Raw genomic sequence first — 27137 nt, 5'->3', positions numbered from 1 at the left:
TAGAAATAAATATATTACCATGAATTAAGATTTTATTAGTTGCGAAGAAGAATTGGATGAAGGCACCTATGTGAAATCCTAAGTACAGGCATCAAATTGAATTCATGCCAGCACTGCCTTGAGATTAATTTGAGTGCCGAATAAGAATAGTATACCATAACATAACTGTGTTTACTGAATCATTTTTGGCACCAAAAACTAAAGCTACATTAGAGATGCAACAACGGGCTTTTCTCCCTTGGAAGAGAGATGCGGGTGCATTTGTAATTCAAGTGAATGTTACCCTCTGAAAAATGCCTCTAGTCCCCAGGAAGAGAACAGTCTTCTTGAGAACCTTGCATACTCATCCCTCAGACCTTGCATACTTTGTGCTGCTCTGGCCTTCTCCTGCAGCCTGTTCGAGTTCTATAATATGATCAGCTCTATTTTTCTATCCACACCCCCCGCCCCCAATCTGGAGTACCGGTTAGACCTCACTTTACAAATTTCCATCGCGTTATTACGTATATGTTTTGAAAAGGTGTGGAAGGTGTTGAAAAGATAATACGGGGTTGCCTCAGGGATATTCTAGAAGGACTTCCTGATTATGTAAGGAGGTGGATTATACAACATTTAATACAGGGCTGTGCGAGAATACGGTAAAGGTCCAAGGGTCACTGTTCACTGATGGGGATGGGAGTGATGCCCCTAGAGTTGTGTACTGCTGGGGCCCTGCTCTAATACCTCTTTTCTTCTGAAATTCCCTGATTCTGTGTTCATTCATTTTATTTGCATGTATGATATCACTTACTTGAGAGTGAGTGCAAAACTTCTGGCCACCACTGTCAAATAGGAACATTATGTACATCACATATATAATTTGGAATTTTCTAGTAACCACATTTAGAAAAGGTAAGTTTAATTTTAATAAAATCTTTTATTTTTCCCAATATGTCCAAAATATTATATCAACATGTCATCACTATAAATTATTAATATCTTCCATTCAATTCTTCACACTTAAGACTTTGAAATCCTCTGTATATTTTGCATTAACAGCACATCTCAAGTTTGACTAGACACATTTCAAGTGCTCAGTAGCCATAGGTGGGTAGTGGATGCTGCATTGGACAACACAGTTTTTTAATGTATATGCCAATATATATACTTTACTGTACATACCAACTTTTTAAATGTATATGCCAACACAGTTTTTTAATGTATATGGATATCCTTATACAGAAAAATTACTTGAAAAAAAAAACACCTCAACTATCTAAAACAAAGTATAACATACCCTTTATGTCACTTTATCAATTTAAAAAGTAATTGTATAGGGGCTTCCCTGGTGGCGCAGTGGTTGAGAGTCCGCCTGCTGATGCAGGGGACACGGGTTTGTGCCCCGGCCTGGGAAGATCCCAGATGCTGCGGAGCGGCTAGGCCCGTGAGCCATGGCCGCTGAGCCTGTGCATCCGGAGCCTGTGCTCCGCAACGGGAGAGGCCACAACAGTGAGAGGCCCGTGTACCACAAAAAAAAAAAAAAAAAAAAAAAGTAATTGTATAATTGATCACAAATTCGAGAAAAGTGTGAATGCTAAGACAATTTAGTTAATGGGCCACTGGTGGAAAAATTGACTTTATATTGGATTGTTTTGCTCCTGCAGCTTTGTTTTCCACTTTTACCCCATAGATATCATCATTTTAAAACACGATTTTCTACTTGGCGGATCTTCTCGAATTTGCAAACTCATGGTGTCTTGTCAGTTTTCAGGCACCATATGGATGTCTTGTTTCTTAACAGAGAAACTCTTGAAAAACTTTTGGCTCAGATCGCTTTTGTGGACAGCAACATGGAAACAAAAACTGTTCTCTGCACTTACTCCTTCTGGTCTCTTTAGAGGTAGAGCCAGGTCAAGGCTGGTCTGAGGCTGCTTTTCCCTTCCTCAGGTACAGGCACTTGGCATCCCCACAGCTTAGGTGATGATTCTGTGTGTACATTCATAGAAAGTTGGCTTAATGTAAGACTTCAAAAGAAAGTCTACTCTGCTTTGCTTTTAGGACTTTTTTTAGATGGGGAAGCCAAGCAAAAAGCAAACCTATGTATTTATTCTGCTGATGTTTGATGTTCAATGAGTTTTAAGTATTGGTATGTGAATGACAGGTATCATTACTGTGTAGCTATTATATGCTAAGCACTGGGCTTGTATACATCTCATTTAACCCTAACACCAATCATGTAAAGTAGGTATTTATGTTGCCATTTTCACAGCTAAGAATGTGAGGTCTGATAGTAGAGGTAACTTGCTTGGGCTCACACAGGTAGATACCCAGTGACACATCTGCGCTGACTAATCCCAAAGCTTATGTTCTCACAGAAGGGGACCATTGTTTTCACACCAAGTCAATGACCCCCTTCAATAACAAATTTTAAACCAAGGGCAAAATACTAAAGGTATAGAGTTGGAAGTTTCCTTCACTTCATTCATTTAGGAAATACATTCAGAGATACCTAATCCTATCCCATCTTTTGATAGAAGATAGATCTAGAAAGGTGAAAGGGCTGTGTCCAAGGTCAGCAAACAAACCTACACGTCGGGTCCCTTGATTCCTACTCCGCTCTTGTTGTCTATGTGATTTACTGGATTTTTGAGATAAATTGAACATTCAGAATTTTTTTTTTAACAGAAAGGTAGCAAACTTTAAAACTTGGGAGTATAGAAAGACTTCTTTTTCTTTCTTCTCTATGCTTTTTAGACTTTTTATTGACATATAATATGAATATCAAAAAGTGCATATAGCATAAGGGTTCAATTCCATGAACTTTTACTAACTGAACAGACCCATGGAACTAGCACCGCCAACAAGAAATAAACCATAACTAGCTTTCTGGAGCCCCTTCCAGCCTCCAACCACCACCAAAGGCAACCTCTATCCTGACTTCTGGCTGCATAAATTAGGTATATCTGTTTCTGTACTTATTTGTATAATGACTAGCGTAAGTAGGTATGTACTTTTTTGGTGTGTCTGGCTTCTTTTGCTTCACATTATGTTTGTGGAAATTATGTACAGTTTGATGTGTACTAGAAGTTTATTCATTCTCATTGATATACTTGGCTATACTTTTTTCTTTTTTCTTTTTTTTTTTTTGTGGCACGCGGGCCTCTCACTGTTGTGGCCTCTCCCGTTGTGGAGCACAGGCTCCAGACGCACAGGCTCAGCGGCCATGGCTCACGGGTATACCGCTCCACGGCATGTGGGATCTTCCCAGACCAGGGCACGAACCCGTGTCGCCTGCATCGGCATGCGGACTCTCAACCACTACGCCACCAGGGAAGCCCTTGGCTATACTTCTGAAGTGTAAGAACCTCAACAACCATAATATTGTCAGTGGAATTAATAAGTTTATTGAACATTAATTATTATTTAAATTGCTTTTTAAGAACATTATTAACCACAGTTTCATGTGATTCAGTCTAAAACAAAATCACAAAGCTCAAGTATGGAGCCTTAACGGTTGCAGTGTAAGGTACCTCCCAGCAAACCTCTCTTGTTCTGTGTTTTTATGCAATATTCAACATAGGGTAATACAATAGGGAAGACAAAGAGGGCACAGTCTGAAAATACCCACAGGAGATTGAATAGTTGGAGTTCCCACTAAGTAGCTTTGTATGGCTGTGCAAAAGGTTAGGTGTGGCCTATTTTTAGGTACCCTACATGGAAATGGATGTACTAAGATGGATGGTAGGAAGTTACACCTCAGGAGTTGTCAGAGATTTTTGTTTTGAAAAGAGGTAGGAAAAGAATCCTTTCTGATCATCTGCTTGGGGCAAAGTACAACCTGGGCTCTTTAAAGAATAATCAAGCTTTTGGACTGTTGAAAAGGGAAACTTGTAAACTGCCTTTTGGAGACTGTTTCACAGGCCCAGAAATCAAGCTTTCTTATGTTAGTCTTCTTGTTGTTTCTTTTTTCTGGGTGCAAGAAAACAGGAAGTTAAATCTGTCCTGCTAGAGTATACTGCTGGAGTGTCCAGCACGGTTTGAGCTGGTGGTCTGTCAAAGCTTTGTCCTTACTGAGGTTTATCATTCACCTGGTCTTACTTTGCTTACTCCATTGTTACCAGGGCTCCCTCTCCAAATGTCTTATTAAGGAATCTAGTGTGGCTGCAGCTGGGCTATTCATTCAGCACTAAAGGAAGGTCTCTAAGTTGGTAATATTATTTGGCTCGGAAGCACAGATCTTCCTCCTGATAAATAGGGTCATATATACAAAGAACACAGCTAAACAGGAAAACTAGATAACTCCCAGTGATGCATCAACTATATATCTTGTGATACAGCATTGGTTTAATATATTTGCTAATAATACCAGGATAACCTATGTTAGGCATTTGTCCTTCTTTTCTGCCTCCACACCCTAAAGTAATATCTCAGATGATCTTTCTCAAATTACAAAAAAAAAAAAAAAGGTAAGGTCTCCTTTTACCCAGTACCCTGAGCTGTTTATTTAACGGGGGGAGTGCTCTGGTATTAGGAGGCAAAAGTGTTACTCTAAGCTCGTATTTCCCTAGACCTTATTCCTATTTACAAAACCCTGAATTTCAGATCCATCCTCTTTTCTATCTTCTCTCTCTGGGTAACATCATTTCTTACCTGTTGTAAAACCAAATCACATGTTAGTATGTGAAATTGCATCTATATGCAGGCAGAAGTGAATAGTCACTATCATATCAGCTGTGTGTTTTTCATCCTTACTATGCAAGCAGGGGCTTGATCTTCTACGTGACTTGTACCATTTAATAGAATTAATGATAAACAAGATGAAAGCTTGCTGTTTCTCTGGGGCAATGACCTGGGCTTTGTAAGAAATCCAGGTCTGTAGAAGCTGGTCTTCTTACAGCCAATATTCATGAAAGTATTATGTTTCACCAGTTCTCATCTATTCTTTTTCTGGAATGGTTAGGAAGTTAAATATCCATATTGCTATGAAAGTGATGAAGCTGTGGTTTTTCAGCAAAGTTGAGCACTGGATACCTTTCCTGCACACCCTCCCTGATTTCTAGTGCCTTTGTACAATGAAACATTTGGATTCACCCCGTGCAGAGAAGTCTTCCCAGGTTGCCTGTGTCTGTCAAGGCAGATCCAGCATTGCGTTTGAGAGTTGACAGGGATCTTAGATATAATTGAATCCGGCCACCTCTGTTGACAGATAAGGAAACTGAGGCTCAGAATCATTAAGTGAACCTCCCAAAGTTGAATTGCAGGACCCATGTCCTTCCTACCATCCTTGTCCTTCTCTTTTGGGCTAAATCAAGATCTACAAAGTCACTCCACTTATCAGGAAGACTTGAGCCTCATGTAATCACTTGATATCTCATGAACTTGGCCTTGGTTCCAGCCCTGTCAACCATCTTCTCATGAGAATTCTTAATGGTCAAAATAATGATCACCCAAGTGTAGGAAGAGTGATTTGCAGGAAAGACCCATGAAACTGCAAGGATGCTAAGTCAAAGAGGCTCATAATACAGCTTCCATTCCTGTGGAGATAGCCTTCCAGGGGAAAGGAGATGGGTGAAGGTCTCATGTGACATTTGGAGAACCCAGTATGAGCTTCTTGTCCAAGAACAAGGCTGCAACATGATAGCATTTATACAGGTGGCTCCCCGTTTTGGAACAGATTGTGGTCCAGAAGTTCACTTGCAAGTCATTGGTTTGAAACGTGGACTGCATTTTCCCCATCCAGTCAATTTCCATGGTCTCCAGTAGAAGCCACATCTCCAGCACCTCTTCCCTTCTTCTTTCTAGAACTGCCCCTTCCTATTCCCTAGTCAGTAACAATCCCTTCTTGAGAAATTTTCTTAATACTTTAGTCATAACATTCTTAAAGCATTTACTATTTTTTTTCTTGGTATGTGCTTCTGAGCTCCATTAGATGCTAGAAGAGAATAAAAAATATGATTAACAAATAGATGCTTTTGTATAAATAACTGAAATCCCCTTAACCCTACCAAGGATAATCGTACTTTAGAATGGAATGTTTGTCTCACTTAATTGATGAAATTTCAACTTGAGAAACAAAGTGAAGATGGCTGTGGCATCTGGGTGTCAGTGGTCTGGGCCCACCTCTGAGGCAAGCTAATAGTGGATAGCTTTCCTATCCCTATAATTCAGGTCTCAGAGGTTTCTCAGGGTGCCAGGTAGTAACTTCTCTCAGCTTTGCGTCCTGAGTGGAGTGGCTGTTAGACTCGATTTGATAGACAGAAATGGCTTTCTTTTAAATATATGATGAATATGGAGGCTTATATTGGATGTCAGGGGCTATTTCTATTTGCTACATTCCCTGTATATTAAGAAGGCACAGTTATAAGTCTGAATCTCTATGTTTCTTTTCAAAATGAATAGTTTTTATTCTTCTTCTGAATATAAAAGTTATACATATTTAGCATAGAAAATTAAAAAACTACAGAAAGGTACATATACCCCCCCACACACAAATTTAATAGAACTTATGTTATTGGCCACTATTAACACCTTGTTATATTTTCTCCTTATCCTCTTAGTTCTTCTGTCTTTCTGAGTGTATATTTATATGTAAATTTGTTGTGATTATAGTTTTTTCAAACATAGTTTTAAACCTTAATATATTTTGAACATTTTCTCATTATGCCATTAATGTATTTCACAACAGTTTTTAATGATAGCATTGAATATATATATATAATGAATATATGTGTATGAATATATATGAGTTTATATATATATATAGTGTTCCATTATTTATTTTGCTAGGCCATTACTGTTGGACATTTACACTGCTTTCAAGTTTTCAATAGTGTAAATTATGTAGCATTGACTATCTTCACACTAAAAATCTTTGCACATATCCCCCTGTTATTTCCTTAAGATGAACTTCTAGAAGTAGAATTTCTGGATCTATGGGGATGCCCATTTTTAACATTTTTGACACATACTGCCTGCTTGTCCTCTAGAAAAATTTGTACTCATTTATAATCTGACCAGTAGTATTTGACATCTGTTTTTCACTGAGCTGCTAAATGTGGAGGTCAGTCTTAGAAGGGGTCTTCTTGATTAAGAATATTCCCTCAAAAATCCTGTGTTTACTTGGGCTAGCAAAAAAATAAGATTTTATATAAGGTATCACAAAATTTAGCTAGACCTTAAGCTAATTGCTTCCTAAGATGAGAATTTATTTCCATTCTACATCCCCACATTTTTAGGATATATATTCACTCTGCTAGAGTAAAATTCAAATACCAAAGCACTGGAGAAATCCACAACAGAAACAAAAGCAAAATAACTAAAACCCTTCTGAATCTTACCTGGTGGGATTGAAAAAAAGAAAAAGAAAAAAAAAAAACACTTCACTTATTTAATTCTTCCATTTCAACAATAGTTGAAAATACAATTTTTTCTCTACAATCAAAAGAAGTTAAGCTCATTAGGACCCCAGCTCTAGAAATAAGTACCAAACAGGGGGAACTGTTTGACTAACAGTTTTTTTCCAATTTAATAATTTGTGTTTCTACCTGAGGTTTCTCTGGCCCTCAGTAACTTCAGTTAGGGGATAAAATATCTCTCTTACCAAGTGAATTATGTTATTGAGTTTCGTTAGGACTTTAAGATTTTAAATAATAACAAATTTAAAAAGATATGATGTGCTTTATTTTCAGTTTCAGTAAAAAAAAAAAAGCTAAATAATCCTATTGAACATTTCTTGTTTAAATAGTCAGTAACTCGCTAAATTATAAATGAATTAACCTGAAATAATTAAGGTAAATGAAAATGTCTATAAATGCACAAATACAACAGAGTTAAGCATCAGACAAAATCAGATTTTAACCATCCTTTTATTATCTCTTATCTGTGGGCCTAATAAGCATACTTCTTGCCTTATGTTTAGATTAGTCCAATTGATTGCAATTTGGATTAATTTGCACATTATTTTTTATTTTAATGTGAAAAATGCCAAGAGCAGATTTTGAGATCCACGTTAAAATACAGGCTCAGTTGCATAGAGCTGCTCTGCAGAAGGTTTCACTGGAGATGAGAGAGAGGTTGCTGAAGTTGTTTAGTTTATTAGAAGATAAAATAAATAAACAAATGCTAGGAGGCATTAAAGCCGACTACTGATTTTCCTCTGTTTCCCAAATATGCTTAGTTCACAGTGCCATCACCATGGTGATTTTGTGTAAAATAAGACTTCATTTTAGGGTGGTTATAGGCTAGGGGCCTTTGTTATACCCTGCCCTGCTACCAACTTCTGTGCCCTGCATAGCAGCAGCTTCAAACATGTCCCAGGGGCTCAGAGCACATGCTCAGACTGATGTGGGGTTTCAGGATCAGTTAGCCCCTCTAGGAATTAAAAGCCAGCAATTGAATGCCCATTATCAATGATTAACTTTAAAAATATTAGCCATTCTGGGCAGATCCCTTTCCTTTCTATGCAGGCAGCATTCCCAAGAATGTTGGTTTCCAGCTATGTAGACAGTCTCTAGGTTATAAAGTTGCCTCGGGGGACTTTGCTGTGCTTTTGATTTGAGAATGAATATTATTCTTATTATGAAACTTTAGTTCTTCCTAGAAGGGTTTTCAGAGATCTGTATGCTCTTTTCAGCTGTTATCTAAATCCTGGCTCTGTCTTATTTTTCTCAGTTATAAAATGGGTACACAGATCATCTTTATTGGATAGTTTTGAGAACTAAATTGATTGTAAGTGTGGTATCTAAAATGCTAATCTCAGTGTCTAGCCCTTGTAAGCTCTGCTATATATTTTCTTCCCCATTTTTCTTCCTTGAAAACTTTTAGCCTTAAATTTCTTCTTATGTAGTTTATTGTAAGCTTAGAAAAACAAATGAGCAAAGATATTTATACTAGTAGCTCTTCACTTCTGGGTTCTCACCTATGTTCAATAATGAGATCAAAACCAATTGTCTCTGCTGTTGTCTACTTGGGTATTTGGGTTTGATGGTGTTTATTTTTTATAAGTGGCAGATGTCTGAAATAGGCAGAGCAGCAAAAGCCTTGTAATCTGGGGCAGGAGAGGGGAAGGAAACTCAAACGTCATGTACTTTGTCAAATTTTTTTCATAGAATTGAACTCTTCTCTTGAAGGTTTAATTTCTCTCTTGTTATCGACTTTAAGGATAGATACTCTTGCCTCCACCAATGTTGGAGTCTTGGGGAACGATAACAGAACTACTGAAGGGAGAAATTCTATTGGGGTGGAATCCAGGCTCTGTGTAGATATGGAACATTATGAGCACTCAACAGATGTTAATAAATACCTCCTTCTATTGTTGAGACAAAATGGGGTTGATTTGGGTGTGAATTTAATGGTTAGTGAAAGAACCTTGTACCTAGAAAGGGTGTATTTTAAGGAAGACAGGAATCGGATATTGAGCAAAATAGCATTGTTTTTTTCATATCAGATTATTCTGTGTTTTTAAGGTCTGTCAGCCCCCCAAATTGTAAGTTCCCTTGTGTTCATGACATATGCCTTCTTAGCAGCCCTTGCAATACATTGCTGTAGACACAGTAAGGTTTCAATAGATCCTTGTTGATTGAAACCAAACATTTGGAAATCTTGGAGGCAGAGTTGATGAAGGGGTGAAAAGAGGGCTGCAGGGAGAAAGGAAGAGAAACAGTCAAGGCCGAGGGGGAATCAAATATAGAAACATCCTGGGAAACCAGGAAAGACCAAGGTTGGTGAGCAACTAACACTTTATGTTCTCCCGAGAAAAGAAAAACTGGACAGAAGAGAAACTTTAATCTGAAGAGCTAATTAACCGAGTTATAAGACCTCTAGAGTATCCCTCTCATTAGAGTTGTAATTTTGAGACCAAAAAAACAACAGTGGAAGGTACTCTAATTTTCCCCAAGAATCTATTTAAATTTTTATGTGTAAAATAATAGAAATTTGAGGGAAAAATTGCAGTATGCTGGAGTTTATAAATCATTTCAATGTTTTGACTCCTAACTAACCCTCTTCGTGACGGTAAGAAAAAAAAGAAGTCTGTATGTATGAAACCACCTTTGCTTTCAGTGAATGTGCTGATTTGATTAAGAAAACGTGGAATTAGGTGGCAAAAAGACAAACAAGAAAACCCTTATAACATATTATGAATAGGTTAAATATCAAAAGCAATAATACAGAATGTTCCAGTGTAAAGAACAACTCTAAAAGATAGGATTAAATATTATATATATATTCACATAAATATAATGGATGCCTAGCATTCAATGAACACAAAAGTATCAGAGAATATCACGACACAGGGGTCACCTGATAATAATGAATAAACATCAACTCTTCTTGGTCAAGTGACCAATATTATTTCACAGTTGACTGTGTTGAGCACAGAGCCAATGACCTTTGCCCTGCATTTTAATAATTTACTGTAGTTTTACATTAAATCAGAATATAATTGTGAAGAAAATTAGTGTTTCTTTGTGGGGAGTGCAGAGTAATGCCACTAATTGCATGTATAAAAGCCTTCCCGAGGTTGTATTTTCCTGTTCTTTCTTGATTTGGAAAATTAAAACTATGGTAATTTTCCGCTATTTGTAAGAGGGAAAATGTGCCAGTGAAGTGTATTCAGCTAATTTAAAACGTCAAAGCTTTTGGCCATCGGTTTTATGTCCAGTAATGACAAACTGTCAATTTCATCACATTATTCAGTAATATACTAGCAACTTGTTGCAGATCTCAGAGTAGACAAATTTCTTAAAATAGATGTGATCTGAAAGAAGAAACAGTCTGATGTTTTTTGGTTTGTTTTTTCTTTCACTTTAATATTTGAGCAACTTTATATTTAGAGCAAATCACCATTTTTTTCCTGATAAAGGAATGGACAATAGCAAATTCATTACATTAAACTTAGTAGAATAGGAGATTAAATGAATAGTTCTTCAGAATCATTTTTAGATACCTGGGGAATTTTTTTTTTCAGATGAGTAATTATCAAGTAAAAGACTGAGTTGATTTTTAACATATATGGGGTTTAAAATTTTATAAAAACATGTATATTCACAAATATATGTCCACGTGAACATCACTCTGGAACTTGGAAGGGTTAAATCCGACCTCTGTGGTGTTATGGGAAGTGTTTTCTGGCGTTGTCTAGTACCTTGAGTTTGTTATGGATTCAATATGTAGTGTCATCATAAAACAGTTGAACCTGCATTAGCCCTCATTGTCTCAGGCTAGAAGCTGAAAAATTCAAAGAATGAAAAAGCTCAAGAAATGAATATTTCTGCTAATAGCATGTCGGTATTTTTCCCTCACTCCATGGACATTCTTGATCTCAAAGGCAAACTGCACAACCCAGGGTACTAGGGTTGGAATCCAGTGTTTATACAAAAAGGCACCCTAAGGCAGTTGCAGAGGAAATGCTACATGTATGAAAAAAAAAAAAAAAAGGTAGCCGGGAAACTAAGCTGATCTGGGCAAAGCGGCAGCGACTGTCTTTACTAACACTTGTTTTCTGAGAGCCTATGAGAGAAATGGAAATAATTAGAAGGACCCTGAAAGGGTGGTATTTTGTTGCTTGTTCTCCTTATATGGAGCAAAGTAAACTGCAGTAACACTTCTCGGAAGCTGGTATTCCCTACTGACACAGGGACAGCAGATTTCTGGGTGGAGGAGTTTGTTTATACCTTAACAAATACAGGCTGTTTTGTTGATTAAATAAGCAAAAACAAAAAAAGAAAGCATGCCCCATTCTCTGTTTTCAAACACTTCCCCCAATTAGAAAATGTCTCATAAAAATCCATCATGTAAGAAGATCTTGCGTTAGTCCCAAACCAAGTCCACTTGGTTGTCTTCAAATCTGAGTCCTGAGGGAGTCCACATTTTAGCTAAGAATGTAGTTACTCTGTCATGAAACAGAGAGCTTTGCCACTTGCTTGTTTTGGAAGGAAAATAAATTAAAAAAAGATTGCAGGGGATTTTAGTTATTATATGGCCAGGGCTCCATTTAGAGTCGGTGGCATTCAAAGCTGGCTTTAGTCACAGCATGATGCTCCAAAAGTCCAAGTGTTTCCTTTCTTTCTTTCTTTCTTTCCGTTTTTTTTTTTTTTTTTTTTTTTTTTTAAGCGTTACTTCACTGAGGCAGAGGGCTGCCTTTGAGTGACGTCACGAGTTTGAGCAGCTAGCAGCACAGGAGAAGGGAGGCTGGGTGAGTGACAGCCCAGCCTACTTTTTAATAGCTTTGTCATGTGACTGGGGACTGTAGTAAGACAGGTGCCTTCAGTTCACTCTCAGTAAGGGGCTGGTTGCCTGCATGAGTGTGTGCTCTGTGTCACTGTGGATTGGAGTTGAAACAGCTTGACTGGCGTCATTCAGGAGCTGGATGGCGTGGGACATGTGCAACCAGGACTCTGTATGGAGTGACATCGAGGTGAGGTGGGGCTGGGCTCAGCGCTGCAGCCAGGACGGAAGCTTCCCTCGCAATGCAATTATTCCTGTAAGAGGGGGAAGGGCTTGGGCTTGGGCTTGGGCGAGGAGAGGAGGCAGCAAAGTAGCCGGGGCAGGAGCTTTGGAAGGGAATCTCAATCTTATCTTAACTCCAATAAGTTTGCTATTTTAAGGTGGCTCTGAGATACTGTGAACAAATCAAAGCTTAGCTGCTGTCATCAGGATCTGTTGCAGTTAGAAACTCTTTCCATGTGCCTTTGGCTCTGTTTCTACTCATATGCAATATTTATGCCCTAAGATATTGATATGAATCAGAAGCTGAAGTCTTTCCAGTGGTGTTTAGTGGCCTGCTTGGAAAAATGCCATTTCTATTTAAAATAAGATGAAGATAAAAATATTAAAATAGATGGGCTCAAATCTAGTCAGTTTTGACTCTAGTCTGGATTTTTTTCTTCTTCTCTCTCTGTTCATCAGAGAACTCACAGAATCCTAAATAATCCTGCTGGGCTATTTTAGATTGCTTTTCCCACAGAACACAAAACAACAAAGCTGATTCCTTTAAAACTCCTCTATGTGGTTGAAAGCTTTGGCCAGCAAAGGAAAAAAAAAAAAGCCTTACAGTGCAAGGTTTTCCATCAGCGTCAGTGGCAGGGAAGCCAATGGTTAAATCTCTCTGTACCACGGAGAGCTGCCTGAAGCCGGAGAGAGAATAGAGTTTATGCAGGACTGTGTGTGGAGCTGCTCGCTGCTTGTGTAAAAATAGATGGCAATACATCAATTCCACAGACTCTGCTGGCTACAATTCATACAGGGGGGAAAAAAGCGAGCCGGTTTCCTCGTAATCTCTGGAGTCTAGAGTGACTAGCGGGGGGGACGGAGGACCGCGGCATGTTCGCATTCAACACAATGGAATGTTCTCGGGAAGTTTGGCCAACTTGGGAAACAAGCAAAACTTTCTGTGGACTCTGGTGAGATGGACCCGAATTGAATTGCAGGGAGGATCTGAGCAGCTAACAATGAATCTGGCAAAGGGCTGGGAGAGCTTCCTCTGGGAAGCTGGGGGCACGTAGGGTAAGGGGAGGATCAAGGGCTACACGTGATTTGATTAAATAAGATGTCCATGTGGTGCTGCGATACACATCTAAAGTGAAAATAATTTGGCCAAGGCCGTCTGCGAATGCATTTTTCCTCTCTAGTGAGGCATGCCCTGGATTCTTAACTCTTCGCTGGGCTTGCAAATGCTGGCTTCGTTTGCCCTCTCTTGCCTTGGCAGATGCATATTTGCGGATTGTAACTGTTCTTATCTTGTTGTGATTTCTTGGTAAGGTGGAAGAGTTATGGATAATTCATACGTCCTGCAGTTCTTACGAGTCAGGGTTCTAAGTGGCTTCAAAGTCCTAATTGTCTTCGAGTAGTTGGAGTATCCTGCGGGCGGTTGTCTGGCTGGCACTGTGGGTCTCAGCTGCTGCAGTTTCATTTTTCCATCATGTATTCTTCCTGATGCTGCTAGGAGTTGATTGAAGAACTAGATCATATGGAAATAGGGAAGATTTATTTTCTTCATTGGCATTCCTGCAGTCATTTTCAAATAAGCCTCAGAACCGTTTAGGACAGTGGCTTTTTAATTTTGTTCTTAAGGAGGTGAGGTCTCGGGCTAATTGTCCAGCCGTGGATTGAGTTGTCGGTCAGCTGAGACGGGCCGGTCGCTTCTCTATTGCGCTGGAGGCAGCAGGCTGCTAGCAGCCCAGCCTTGATCGTGGCAGCCCTGGGAATCACCTCCGCCAGGCTCAAATATTACGAGCAGCAGGTAGCGTAGGCCGCTTTCATTTTTTGAATCATTAATGTTTGCTGTCATCCTAAAACGTATTATGCCCTTTTGCACATAATGACGGGACAGTACATTGGTTAATAAAGGCCTCTATCACTATAGCTACTCAGAGTGCCCCGTGTTTCACAGTTTAATGAAGGTGATGTCCAGTAAGCTTACCAAGATTGATAGAGACAGTTCCGATGACATACACTCTACTAAGACTGATATTCTTTACTGACCCCTGCCCTGCCCCTTATCCCCTGTCCTGATTTTTTTTAAGAAGTAAGGTTCTTTTTTCATTAATGTAATTAATGTGGCCAAGTCCACTCTTTCTGCTCTCTCTCTCTTTAAAATTTACCATCAATGGCACAAAAACCTCCAAAAGGTTAATGGAGAATTATACTTAATTATAATGTTTCATTATCATCAGTGCAGTTAAGCTAATTTATTGTCTGCTCTTTAACTAAGAGAAAAGTCTGTTGGGGTGAAATAACGTACAATAATTAGCCTTTTGTGTTTAGTGACTGCTTTATCCTCCTAAATCTTATTATAAAATTAAGGCTATGGTTGCAAAATAGCTGTCATAGTTACAAAGAGGCAGTAGAATGTGTCTCTGTAATTGCAATAAAGCACACCTGTTACAGATGTATAGGGAAGCAGTAAATATCAGAGTGTCAGATGAGGACAGTTACAGGGCTCAGACTGTTAAGTCTGGCATCATCCAAAGGCCAAATATAAATTAATAACAGGAACACTTGCTACCACTAATGTGTTTTAGATTATCAGGATAATGCCACGTTCAGAAGCCCTGATTTTATTAGCACGTCAGCATTGGCAAGAGCACATGCACATTTTTCAATGATAACAGAAAAGCAAAAATGAGAGAGGCAGACAGAGAGAGGAGAGGAAAGAAATATGTGAATCACAGCAGAGTAAAATACAAAAAATTGATCTGATCTTTTTAATGGTTTTCAAAAGTTCCTGAAAAATACATATTTCTGAAAGGTTAAAGGGTTTTGAAGAAGTCATGCCTCAAGAGGGCTGTTAAAGAGGGGGACAGCAAGAAGTTGTCCACCAGTTGGTATCAGCATTCCCAAACACGGGTTCTAGAGTATGCTCTCCACAAAAGGAATTTAAGCCAGACGTAGAGATCCTACGTTGTCTCACTTAGTTTTCCTTTTTGTTGTCATTTTTGTTGTTTATGCTTTTTATTTTAAGGACTCTCCCCTAATCCTAGTGGGTTTTGCACCAGTGAAAAAGTTCTCCCCTTGTCTCTGAATTGGTCATGTTGTGGAGGAGTTAACTGTGTGTGGGGGTGTGTGAGTGTTTGTGTTTGGAGGACAAGCAGTGGGCAAGTGTGGAGACTGGGAAGTGTTGTGCCTGTAACAAAATCCAAACACTGTCCCAGAACAAAATCTTCTCTTCAGCCCAGCCTCTGCTTACTTATCAATCTAGTCAAGTATACGTATCTGTAACTTTGGGCTAACTCCAATAATAAAAGAGAAAGACCAATAAAATGATAAGGAAAAAGTTGAGATGAAGGGGATTGCCCTTTCTTGGCATTACCTTTGTGCCTGCAGTTTGGGATCTCAGTGGGGCCCAGTGGTCTTAGGGAGGAAGTGCAGGAATTTTCAGGCTTATCCCAGCCTCCCCTTACCAACTGCTGACTCCATTACCCAGTACCTACTTCTCAGTGTGGTGCTTACGACCATGCTGCTGCATATGACCCATGTAATGTAGCCTGCCAGGGATGACAGGGGTGCTTGAGAAAAAAAATCTGCGTAGAACTTATTTTATTCAAAATTTAAATGTCAAGCAGTATCTTTAGCTTCATGCCCAACTGCTGCCTGGATGGGAAGAACTCCCCAGCATCTCCCCTGGCCTTGGAAGGGAGGGCCGTGAGGGTACCACCTCAGAGAGTGTACCTTTCAATTGAGACCCCTCAGCTTGCAGATAAAGTCCTTATGGCTCTGGCATCACCAGATCCCTTCAAAAGGAAGTTTCTGCAGGGTTCTTCACAATTGGTAGTGATGAATCAGCAGTCAGATTGCCAATTCGAGGTTAGAAGCCCACCTTAGGAAGCGGGCCCACTTTCCTCAAAAACCCACAGTGCAGGAGAGTTAACAGACCACTTACTCTATGCTAGGAGGTGACAAGCAGCCCAGTCACAGTAGAGGGTATTTTAAGCCTCTCAGTGTATTGAAACCATTTTTAAAACTCCAAATAAAAAATTGTTCTTTTGAATTCACTTAGAGCATAGTTTAGGAATATAAAATGATGAACAAAAACATAGTTGTGGTGTGCTAGAGTGGTTTTTCTTTTCAGACTTCAGGTGATCCCAACGGTATACACATATACACAGACACACACACCAACACAGAAGACTTTCAAGTTACACATAGTGAAAGATAACAAAGATCATAAAAAATATGATTTTTGTCCTTCATCTCAATGGATTTATTTTTGACCTGTTTGAGAAGTTCAGAATCTCATGAAAAGTCAAGTAAAAGATTTAAATAACAATTCAAGAGAACCATAGACACGTTAAAGGACGTTGCATCATTAGTTGCTAAATGAATTATATGGATTATAATAGTTAAAGAGATAGTAAATGGAGAAAGTTTTCCTGGTATAGTTCTTATGGGTTTTTTTTCTCTCATTTAGTAATCGTTTATTTTGTCTCTCGTATGTGTGATGCAATTCCAAGGTGAAATCAAATTTGTATCCTTCCCTCAAAGGGCTTATACTCTAAGAGTAGAGTGAAATTTTGCATATAGTTAACCAGAAAACAATTTGAAACTTGGTAAGTGCTAACTATCAAAAAGGTACCAACAAATCTAAGTTGATTTCTAACTGGACGAATCAGAGAAGGCTTCATGGAAGCATGGCATTTACTATGGATTTGGAGGTAGAATTTGGGATGGAATGGTTCTGGCAAAGTATCCTTTGGGAGCAAAGTGAGTTAAAGAATTTAGGATGTTTATTCTGGGGACTAAAACCCTGGAAACCAGCTTTGGTGGTGTCGTTGAATTAACCAGGCTTAATTCCTATCACATGCTATTGCAGTTTAATAAATTCCTGCAGTTAATGAAAGCTTTTTTCTTTCCTACCCTGCCCCCTGCAGTGTGCTGCTCTGGTTGGTGAAGACCAGCCTCTTTGCCCAGATCTTCCTGAACTTGACCTTTCTGAACTAGACGTGAACGACTTGGATACAGACAGCTTTCTGGGTGGACTCAAGTGGTGCAGTGACCAGTCAGAAATAATATCCAATCAGTACAACAATGAGCCTTCAAACATATTTGAGGTAAGGACAGACCTTGGTGAAAATTAATTTCTCATTGAACTTGGCTTATGCCACACTAACATATTACTGGCCTGAAAGCATAATGAGTTCTTACTTTGCTGTCACCAAAAGACTTTTTATCATACTTAGGCACTTCCTATTTTGTGGAAAAACGATTTTGGAAAACAAATTTTTATTTTTTTGAGAATTAAGGCCCTAAGGACCCACAACAGAGTGCATCAAACTCTGTTGAAATACTAAGGGATTGTGAAAGAATAAATGACAAAGAAGAACAAACGTCTACACCTATTTATTCGGGTCTATTTCCCACAGAAAATGGTGCCTACTGTAAACTAACATAAAATGTAAAAGAATACATTTCTTTTTAACCAAGGGGTGAGGTCTACCTTTAATTATTTTACAAAGTAGGCGAGCAGTTTTTTTTTTTTTTACTGTCATTGTCATATGTATAATCATACCTCTGATTTCTTTATATTATGGGAACTTCTAAGCCCAACTACTCTGATATTTACTTATTAGTCAAAATTAATTTACTTTTCAGTAGTGAGAATTACCTCCCAGACTCTAGACTCTTTATTATAAGCCTACCCTGTAATAAAGAATGTTAATCTGCACCTATTAAACAGTTACTTTGAGAAAAGAAGTTCTTTCTTACAAGATCAGTACTCATTTACTTCAAAATAAATGGTTTCTTAGAGGGACAAACTCTGGCAAGTGAATTGAGTAAAGATTATCAAATCAAATAGTTTTCAATATCACCACCACCAGCACCACCATTATCATGAACATTTTCTATCTACCATGTGCCAGGCTCCATATAAAGCACTTTAAGTGTATTTTTTATCCACCAGCAGAGACATTTCTTATACTTCATTGTTGTTGGGTTGAAATCTCAAGTCATTAAGAAAGCCAATTTTATAATATTTATTGAGTTTTTCCAGCACCCAGCACATAAAAGGCACTGAATAAATGTTTATTGAGTCATTAAGAAAACCCATTTTACAATATTTACTGAGTTTTTCCAGCACACAGAAGGTGTTGAATAAGTGCTTCGTGAATAGTGAGTGAATGATGAATATGGTATGTTCATAAGAGTAATAGTAATAACAAAATGGCCAACATTTTGGCACACTTTTGCTTTATGTAGGTCATTGCACTCATCCCTCAAAATAACCTATTGTTTAGGTACTATTATTATCATTCCCATTTTACATATGCAGACAGTGAGTTTCAGAGAGGCTAAGTGATTTTCCCAAAATCACACAGTTGACAAAGACGTGGGATTTGAGCCCCAGATGTATCTGACTTCGAAGTCTATTATCCTTGATTAAAAATAGAATAACAGTGAATTTGGGTGACAGCCATCCTTTACATACCAAGCTGCTTCTTTGCTCAATATATTTAAAAATAGAACAGAATCTTTCCTTTCAGTGTTGGTTGACATGGAAGCAGGTATATAACTGGTGAGCTGAGGTGGCTGTAGATTCTGTTGACCGCTAAGGTTTTATAATATGTCTGGAGCATTAAGTGGGTCTTAGAAGAGTGCTTAGGGTAATGGAGTGAAAGCTGGGGAGAAGGAATCAGGTGGAGGAAACACTGAGGGTTTGTGGTTAGTTATACTTTCCCAGGCTTCTCAGCCGGGTCTCAGAAAGTTCATGTGAGGACTTGGCTGGTTCGAACTGGTAAATTGAACATTCCTCATTCAGTACACTTGTCAGGTTACAGGCCCATTTTAAGTCATGCTGCATTAAGTAAACAGTACTTTTAAAAATGTCCATCTCCATAGACCTCTTATCTAAAAATCGACTATTTCATACTGGGTGAATGCCATGCATTTTGTAGAAGATGGTTAGGGAAAAGCTAAAAGGTGGTTGGGGTGATGGTGTGGTAGTCAAGGCCTCTCTTGTGGGCTGGTTGCAAAAAATACACCTTTCTTTCATGGCTGGTGTCCCTGTATTTCATGTCGTGGCACCTGTATGAGGTACTTCTCATTTACACTTCCGGGAGACTTGGTTTGGCAACTAGTTATATATCTATAGATGCTTAATCTACACAAAGACACCCCTTTTGTTTTCCTGTATAACTTTCTACTACTGGTGGAATTGTTTTCAACACTCTAAACACAAGGTTTATTTCATTTAATCTCTCATCAGTTCATTTTAAACCAGTGGTTCTCAACTGAAGGCAACTTTGCCTGCCTGGGGATATTTCGCATTGTCTGGAGTGATGTTTGAGTTTTAGGACAGGAGGCAGAGAGATGCTGCTGGTATTTAGTAGGTAGAGACCAGAGATGCTGCTTAACATCCTATAATGCACAGGACAGCTCCCCACAGCAAAGAATCATTTGGCCCCAAGTCACCATGGTGCTGAGGTGAAGAAACCCTGTTTAAAAAAAAAGTCGCTGCAATTTTTAGAAAACACTAAAGATGAATCCGTCAGATTTCCGAGAGAGAAAATAGAGTTAAGATATTGGATATGAAGACTTAGAAGCCATATAAAATTTTCAAGATGCCCAGGGCCCCAGGACTAATATGTCAGGAATTCTCTTAGTGGCAGACAGCAAAAGTGACTGTATCAATAAGTCCCCGTAATAGTTTTCTCTGATGTCACAAAACCCATTCTTCTTTGTTGATGCCAAGGGTAAGGCCAAATGTGGCAATACTGTTACACACAGCAGCAGCTTCCTCAGCATTTGCATACAGAAAGATGCCTCTACTCTTTGCCCTCTAGCGTTAAACTCAGACATCTTTTGTATAACGAAAAAAAAAAAGTGTGTTTTGAGCATAGGTGGAATTCTAAAATTGTGTCTTCCCCTGTAAAGAAGCTCCATAGACAACAGAGTAACCCTTGAATGGCTACAGCTTTGCACATTGCTTCTACCAAAGCTGCATTACCCCAAAGGCATTTCCCAGTGCCTGTGACTTTAAACCTCTCACAGCGGACTTTCACCTGTGCTCCCTTGTTCTCCTCCAATTTTCAAAACCCTGCCTCATCACATTTGTGAAGGCCTTGTACTTGAGCAAGCCCAACAGTCACGGTCTCTGCCACCTCTGATCTGCCAATAACAAGCATTATCTACCTCGGATTCCCAGAATAAAATAAGGCACCGAGCAGTTCAACACTTTTCCCTGACTCAAGTATCACATTGATGACACTGTTGGAAACTGGCCACAGGATTTCTGAATTCTCATCAAAGTGGGAAGAAAGCGGGTATTTAGAGTTACATTTAGTATTGCAGAATGTTTAAACGTCGGGAATGAATAGAAATTTCTTCCTTTGACCTCTTCCATAATTTGAATCTTAGTTTGATTTTTATGTATTTTTATGTATTGGATAACTTAAGAAGAAGAAGAAAAAAAAGAATGGAATTGAATGTCCCAATTGGGGAAACAGTGAATTCCTGAGTGGGAGCAGAGTGAGCTGACACGTAATTGTGCATGTTGGTTGAGTAACTGGGCACACAAACAGTGATATCTGCTTGCACAACCTATGTTTGGATGTGTAAATGCAGGTGACCACGTATGATTTAGAAGCCACTTAGCAAAACAGGAAACAAGGCCTATAGGTGCAGCACCCAGTTTATCTTATCCATGTGTCGGGAAAACACGATGCTGTCCCTGGACCGGCTGGTAGCAAGATTTATGTTTCAGAATATTGCAACACAACTTCCTTCTCTCTGTTGCTTTGTGCATTGTTTGAAGGAGGAGAATAAAGAAGTACTTTTAAAGCATGGCAGTGTGTAAAGATGGGTGGCATGGGTTAGGTTAAATAGCACATTGGCTCTTCTGGGACATTGTGGGCCGCCTTGTCTCTGCTTTATTTTAACCTCTGCTTTGATGCCTCCTCGATTCCACTGAATGGGCATCTTTCATTTGTTGGTCTGTTAACTTCTGAATGCAGCTACTTGGGGTTCTTTAGTACATGGAGAGTGAGAATGTAGCTGTCTCTAGGTCATTGCTCAGAATACATACTGAAGGCTGCCTTTGCTAATGGGGAGGGAAGGTCTCTAAGCTGTGGCCAGCATTCACGTTGGGTAATTACTGAAACTTGCAGGAAGGTCTGATACTGTGAACTTTTGTAAAAGAAAAAGGGTGGTTTCCTGCTATCTGTCTGTAAGGTGTCCTACTATATGCCACCGGGGAATGGTGGATGGAAGCTTTCAAGAATATTCGATCATTATGGTGGGAATATAGACGATTTTACATTTTTTCCTTCGACTTTCAGTTGTATTCTAATTTTCTTCTACAATGGGCATATATTATATACTTATGAAAATGTGAAAAACAACAGATCTTGGCTACTCAAAAGACTGTGAGCATTTTGGGAGCAGGGAACCAGCTTGTCTTGTTCACTGAAGTTTTTCTAGATGTTTTCTTAGAAAGCAGGAGAAAGTGTGTACTCAGTAAATAATTGCAACCTCATGAATGAGTTAACCATCATATATTTACTGATGGTGTGAACTGCGTTATTTAATGTGAAAATTAAATATAAAGCTCCAATAGATCTATTTCCTAAAGGACTTTAAATCTAGCTTGGGAGGGTGAAATCGGAAACCATTAGCAAATAATGGAAGACTATGTATACAAATATACATATATATGTACATGTTCATATATATCAATAATTGGAGAACAGCATAACACTATATACATCCATGTATATGTGCACATGTATATTTATATGCATGGGGTTACATATTATATATATATTAGCAATTGGCAAATAGTGCAAGACTGTGTGTATTCATATATACATGTATACATGTACGTGTGTGTGTGTGTGTGTGTATGTATCCTAGCTAAGGAGGGAATCAGTAAGAATAACATCACCAAGGTTAATAAGAGAATAAGAGTGAAGTATTTTCATAGACGGATTATGAAGGTGAAGAGCTTGGTTTACTCAAAGTGAAAAATGTGTTAATGGGAGCACAGGAGTAAGATAGGTAAGTCTGGATTTAGGGTGGGTACAAAATTATGCCAGGCCCTGAGGACCCAGCTGCAAGTGTTTAGAGTTTCCACAATAGGAATTAGGGTGCCACTGAAGATTTTTAGCAGGAGAGCAATGTGACAGAGACGGTATTTAAGGGTGATTGTTCTGATCGTTTTAAGAGCTATGGACAAGCAGAAAGTAGAGGAAATCCAACAGCAGGCTCTGCTGCATTCCAAACCCCATGCGATGCAGGTGCAGGGAAGGGACAAGGTGACAGCAGAGGGGATGGCGTCCAGGGAACAAAATTTAAGCACCTCAAAGGAAAATTCCATCAGTCCTGATAAATATGAGTTAGGTTAGGGAGGGAGGTGGCAAAGCTGACTAATTCGAAAATATTCCAAAGGGAATTGGAACTTCATGGGTATCTATCTGGTTAAGTTTCTGCTCACCTTTAGGAGCTGAAGCACTTTCTTGGACTGTGAGTCATTTTACAAAGGGGCTGCCATCTCCCTGCTGCATCAGGGGCAGAACCTATTTAACCCACATTCACGTGGTGTCTGCTTTTTCTCACTTGTCTCCTTGGAGGAAATTCTGTAGCCTTCCATGGTAATGAATTCCTGCTTCTGCCTGTGCCTGAGGTCAGGCAGACTTTTCTATGAATGGCAAACCTCTTGGAATTTTAATAAAACAAACAGAGAAAAAAATGTGTGTCCAAACCACCTCCCCTTAATTTAATCAGGAGAATAAATTCTCCTTTTTTATGTGGAGAGACCGAATTCATTTACAGTAATCACTTCTTGAAGATTTCTGGAATTTCCAGTTTGCAATCAATAAAGGTTTGTCATTTAAATTCAGTTTACAGCCCACAACCAGATTTTTGCCACACTTGGTAATGACACTTAGGGAGAATATAGACTTCAAGTAAGAAAATAATAGCCATTTAAGTGGGGAGATAATTGGCCATAACGTAAGAACATTGAAGAATGTTGAAACTCCTGGAGACTTATGGAGTATTTTAAAAATTTATGTTGTACTTATCTTTGCATTTGTAGTCTACCACAAAATTTCAAATTCTGGGTATAAATCAGTAAGATGTTCATCTTGGAGAGTCACAAATCAGGAAGCAACAATCTGATCCAGCCTGTGTGCTGCTTTATTTTCAACCTCTACTGTAGGCTTATGCACCTGGGAGACTGAATAGTGTTCACGTGTGTGTGTGTGTGTGTGTGTGTGTTTCTCTACACACCTCAGTTAAAGACTGTTTAGACTTCTTGTCTTGATAACATCTGCCTTATCTTGGGAACATCTGGTTTATCACCTTGTTTCCTGCTCGCCACTATGCTGACCACTGGAAAAATATGGCTCAGGAGCTCTGACCTATGGGGCTATGTCTATTGGCATCAACCCCTACTAATAAATAGTAAGTCAAAGGATGCCAGTTAAATGACATCCTTCACCACTAACTTTCCTGATGGTTGCTTTTGTTAGTGCAAATTGTGGTTACAAAAGATGAGGTCGGCTGCTGTTTTTCAGGGAAGTCAATCCAGTTCTTAGCCATTTGCAATTTGGAAAGTGAGAATCCATATGTGTAATTGGGCACAATGATTGTAGAAGGTACTAGTTTGTGTTTTGGGGATAAAGACCAACTATTTCGATACTCTTGGCACTCCAAGAAGGAGGTGAGACATTTTATGGACATATCTTGGGCTTTTCCTACCTCCTGGACTCTCCAATGGGTCATTGAACTAAAAATTACTCCACCTGGATATCTTTGGAGCCAGGAAAGTGGAGAACCACATTCACAAGGAGGAAAACTTGGGGAGGAATCAGGAAAAAGTGGCACACTGCCTCTTAGATTTACTTCAAAGATATTAGTCGAGGTTAAAGTAATTAAGATTCAGGATGCTGCAGTGGACAAACTGTCTCTTTGTATAGCAACTATGTGTGCTTGCATAGTAAGCTTATACATAGTGTCTGTTTGTCCTCCTCCCCCTATCTATATGAAATGTCCTGGAAACACAGCCCAGCAGATGGCTCACCTCTGAATGAGATCAACACACAAAGCAGATAAAAAGATGAACATTAAAGACCGACAGCCAAATTGTTCTTCCACTGTTCTCTACCCAGACTTCACATTTTTAACAAGGTTTATCTGTCCCGATAATTATGTGCCTATTCTTTTAGCAATGAAAACTTTTATTGTGTATTTTATAAAATGAATTGCCTGTGATGTAAAACAATTTTGTAAGGACCATTGTTTTTCTTCTTTAACCTCTCAGGTTACTTTCAAGATTGTGTGCTCTGAGGTATAGTTTGAAAGCAAAGCAGGGTACTGTGTTTTACTGTAGCCTGCCAAAGATGCTGAATTACAAGCAGCTAGAATGAGAGCAAGGGAAAAGGGGAGAGAGATACACAAGGAAATGTACACTCTTACTCTTGGCAAGGGCAAATTTTTACGAAGATAAATGACTTCTTATCCATTACACAATTTACCCCAAAATGATAATAGGAGATACTTTTGTGCCTTCTCTGTTCCAAAATGATAGAATAATTTGCATAGTTTCAGATCCTAAACACTGATGCTGTGTAGACCTGCCCATCTCCATTACTAGAGCAAGTTATTCATTCAAGGTTTGCAGCCGGATAGATTAATGAATTACCAGATCTTGCGTAAAATGACTTGGCTTGACTTTTAAACAAGTAGGCTTTTTTTTCTCTGTTTTTTTTTTGGCCAGTCTTGTGATTGGTGTTAATGGGCTCTTTCAAGCCCCCTCTAGAGTTGTTTTTTTGGTTTTTTTTGTGTTTTTTTTTTAGAAGTCTCTTTGTTAACTATTTCCCCTACTTTTTCGTTCTCTCCCAAACTTCTGCTCAGAAGCAGTTAGTTCAAGGGGGTAAAAGCAGAGCGGTCAGGCAGGGAGGAGGGAGGAGACTTAACAGCCAAATTATTGGTGGCCGATGCCCTGCCCTGTGCCACATCAGCATGATTTATTGGAGCCTTGTCTTCGGCACAACCAAGTTTAGTGTGAGATCCTTGGTGTTTCTCACACAATATGCAGGGCTGGAGCTCTGAACTTTGAAGGAAAGCCTCAGAGCTATTTGCAAAGTGCTGGTGCTTAGTGAATACTAAATTACATTTAGGAAATAGTCTATTGCTACCAGTTGTACTTCATTTTTATTCTTGACACAGACACCTAAATCAGAGAATAGTAACATTTCAGAGATTATGGAAGCAGTTTGGGTATGTTCCAACACTATAATAGGATCAGAATTTTAAGGCCTTTGTACTATTACCAATAGTCACTTAGTTTCTACTGCAGTGTACTTTGTAGGGAATTACAGCTTTTACTAAAAAGATTAAAATGCTATTATGCAAATGATTGCAGTATGTTATTATGTTTACAAATTAACATCCATGGCTCGACACACAAATTAACTAACTATTCTATCTATGTTATTAAGGATTTAATAAAGTAACTGTTAATAAAAATGGGGAGCTTGGAACACTTAATAGGAAACAAATTGTGATTTAACACAGAACTCAAGCCTTGTGTGTAAGGTTCTAGGTGATATAGTGGTAAAATAAAGTTGAGCAAAGCACAAAGAAGAACTGGGACCATGAGAGCCACAGTGCTGCTTGTCTGAGACGCTGATGACCGTGAACCAAATAGCTTCAGGCTACAATATACAGTGGGCAGCATATCAGTAAATCTTAGCAAAGCACACACACCACCTTCTATTAATAAATAGTTCATTGAAATGATAATCGCCCTACACTGCATGTTTGATATGTTCCATACACACAGAGAATACTTAAATTATTCGAAAGTGGAGCTCAGAGCAAATTTTGCTATGGCGAATGGGATTTAGCTGCAGAATATCGCCATGTGATAAAAGAGGGGAAGGCTAGGTTCAGACTAAGATGGCTTTACAAACAGCCTGCAAATTGCTATTCCTGGCTGTTCATAAGAGATCATAAAAGCAAGGAGATAAGAACCGCCAAGGTCTCTGAGAAATGAATGTATGTGATTATGTTATCTTGTGGGTTGGATTTACTAGACAGACCGACAACACCTTCACTTCAGTCCAACAGGAAAAGTAGAAAGAGATGTAGATTTTGAATAACAAACTTTGTTAGAGTGTGGAAGTTCCGAAACACTAGAATTAAAATCTTTCAAAAAAGATCCACGATTCCAGTCAGTGACTGCATTGCTAGATCTCGAAATGAGAGCTAAGGGTGTTACTTACTCTTAAACAAACAAACAAACAAAAAGGAAAGAAAAGAATTACTAGAAAATCCTGCAGCAATGTAATTCATATTTCAAATATTTTTTATTTATTTTTCTTAATAGTCACATACAGATGTTGAAGACTTCTAGATAAACAGTAAGCTTTTTAGGTCTACCTAAAAACAAATAATTAAATGAAATAATAAATAAACTATTATCCTTTTAGATCTACCTACAGAGGGCCACCAACTTGGGCTTCTTAGCAGGAATATCAGGATGTACTTAAAGAAACATAGGAGCAGGGAAGCAACCACAAACTTGGTCAAGGTTTGTGCCCTTGCACACAATACAAGCAATTTATTTTGTTCCAAATAGCACTTCTGTCATTGGGAAACTACTTATGCAAATTTGTGATATCTAACTTCAGCAAGGCACCTGGTTCCCTCATTTCCTTCCA

At 38.8% G+C, this 27137-nt stretch overlaps 1 protein-coding gene across 3 annotated transcripts in view; it reads left to right on the top strand.

Annotated features, from left to right (window-relative positions):
- PPARGC1A (PPARG coactivator 1 alpha) overlaps positions 1-27137 on the top strand; it is a gene marked incomplete at its 5' end in the record, with an annotated part of 309032 nt that overhangs the window by 194597 nt on the left and 87298 nt on the right. The window contains 2 exons of one of the 3 annotated variants that reach the window (XM_082603852.1): positions 12278-12394; positions 17346-17525. In XM_082603852.1, the coding sequence (XP_082459978.1) occupies positions 12347-12394; positions 17346-17525 (228 nt within the window). Of the gene's footprint in view, positions 1-12277; positions 12395-14124; positions 14219-17345; positions 17526-27137 lie in introns of those variants that run through there. The other 2 variants (XM_082603853.1, XM_082603851.1) reach the window with 2 other exon arrangements.

This window comes from Mesoplodon mirus (assembly GCF_964341445.2).
Source record: "Mesoplodon mirus genome assembly, chromosome: 2".
NCBI lineage: Eukaryota > Metazoa > Chordata > Mammalia > Artiodactyla > Ziphiidae > Mesoplodon > Mesoplodon mirus.
The sequence above is the reverse complement of the archived record's forward strand: the minus strand, read 5'-3'. Positions and strand labels throughout refer to the sequence as shown.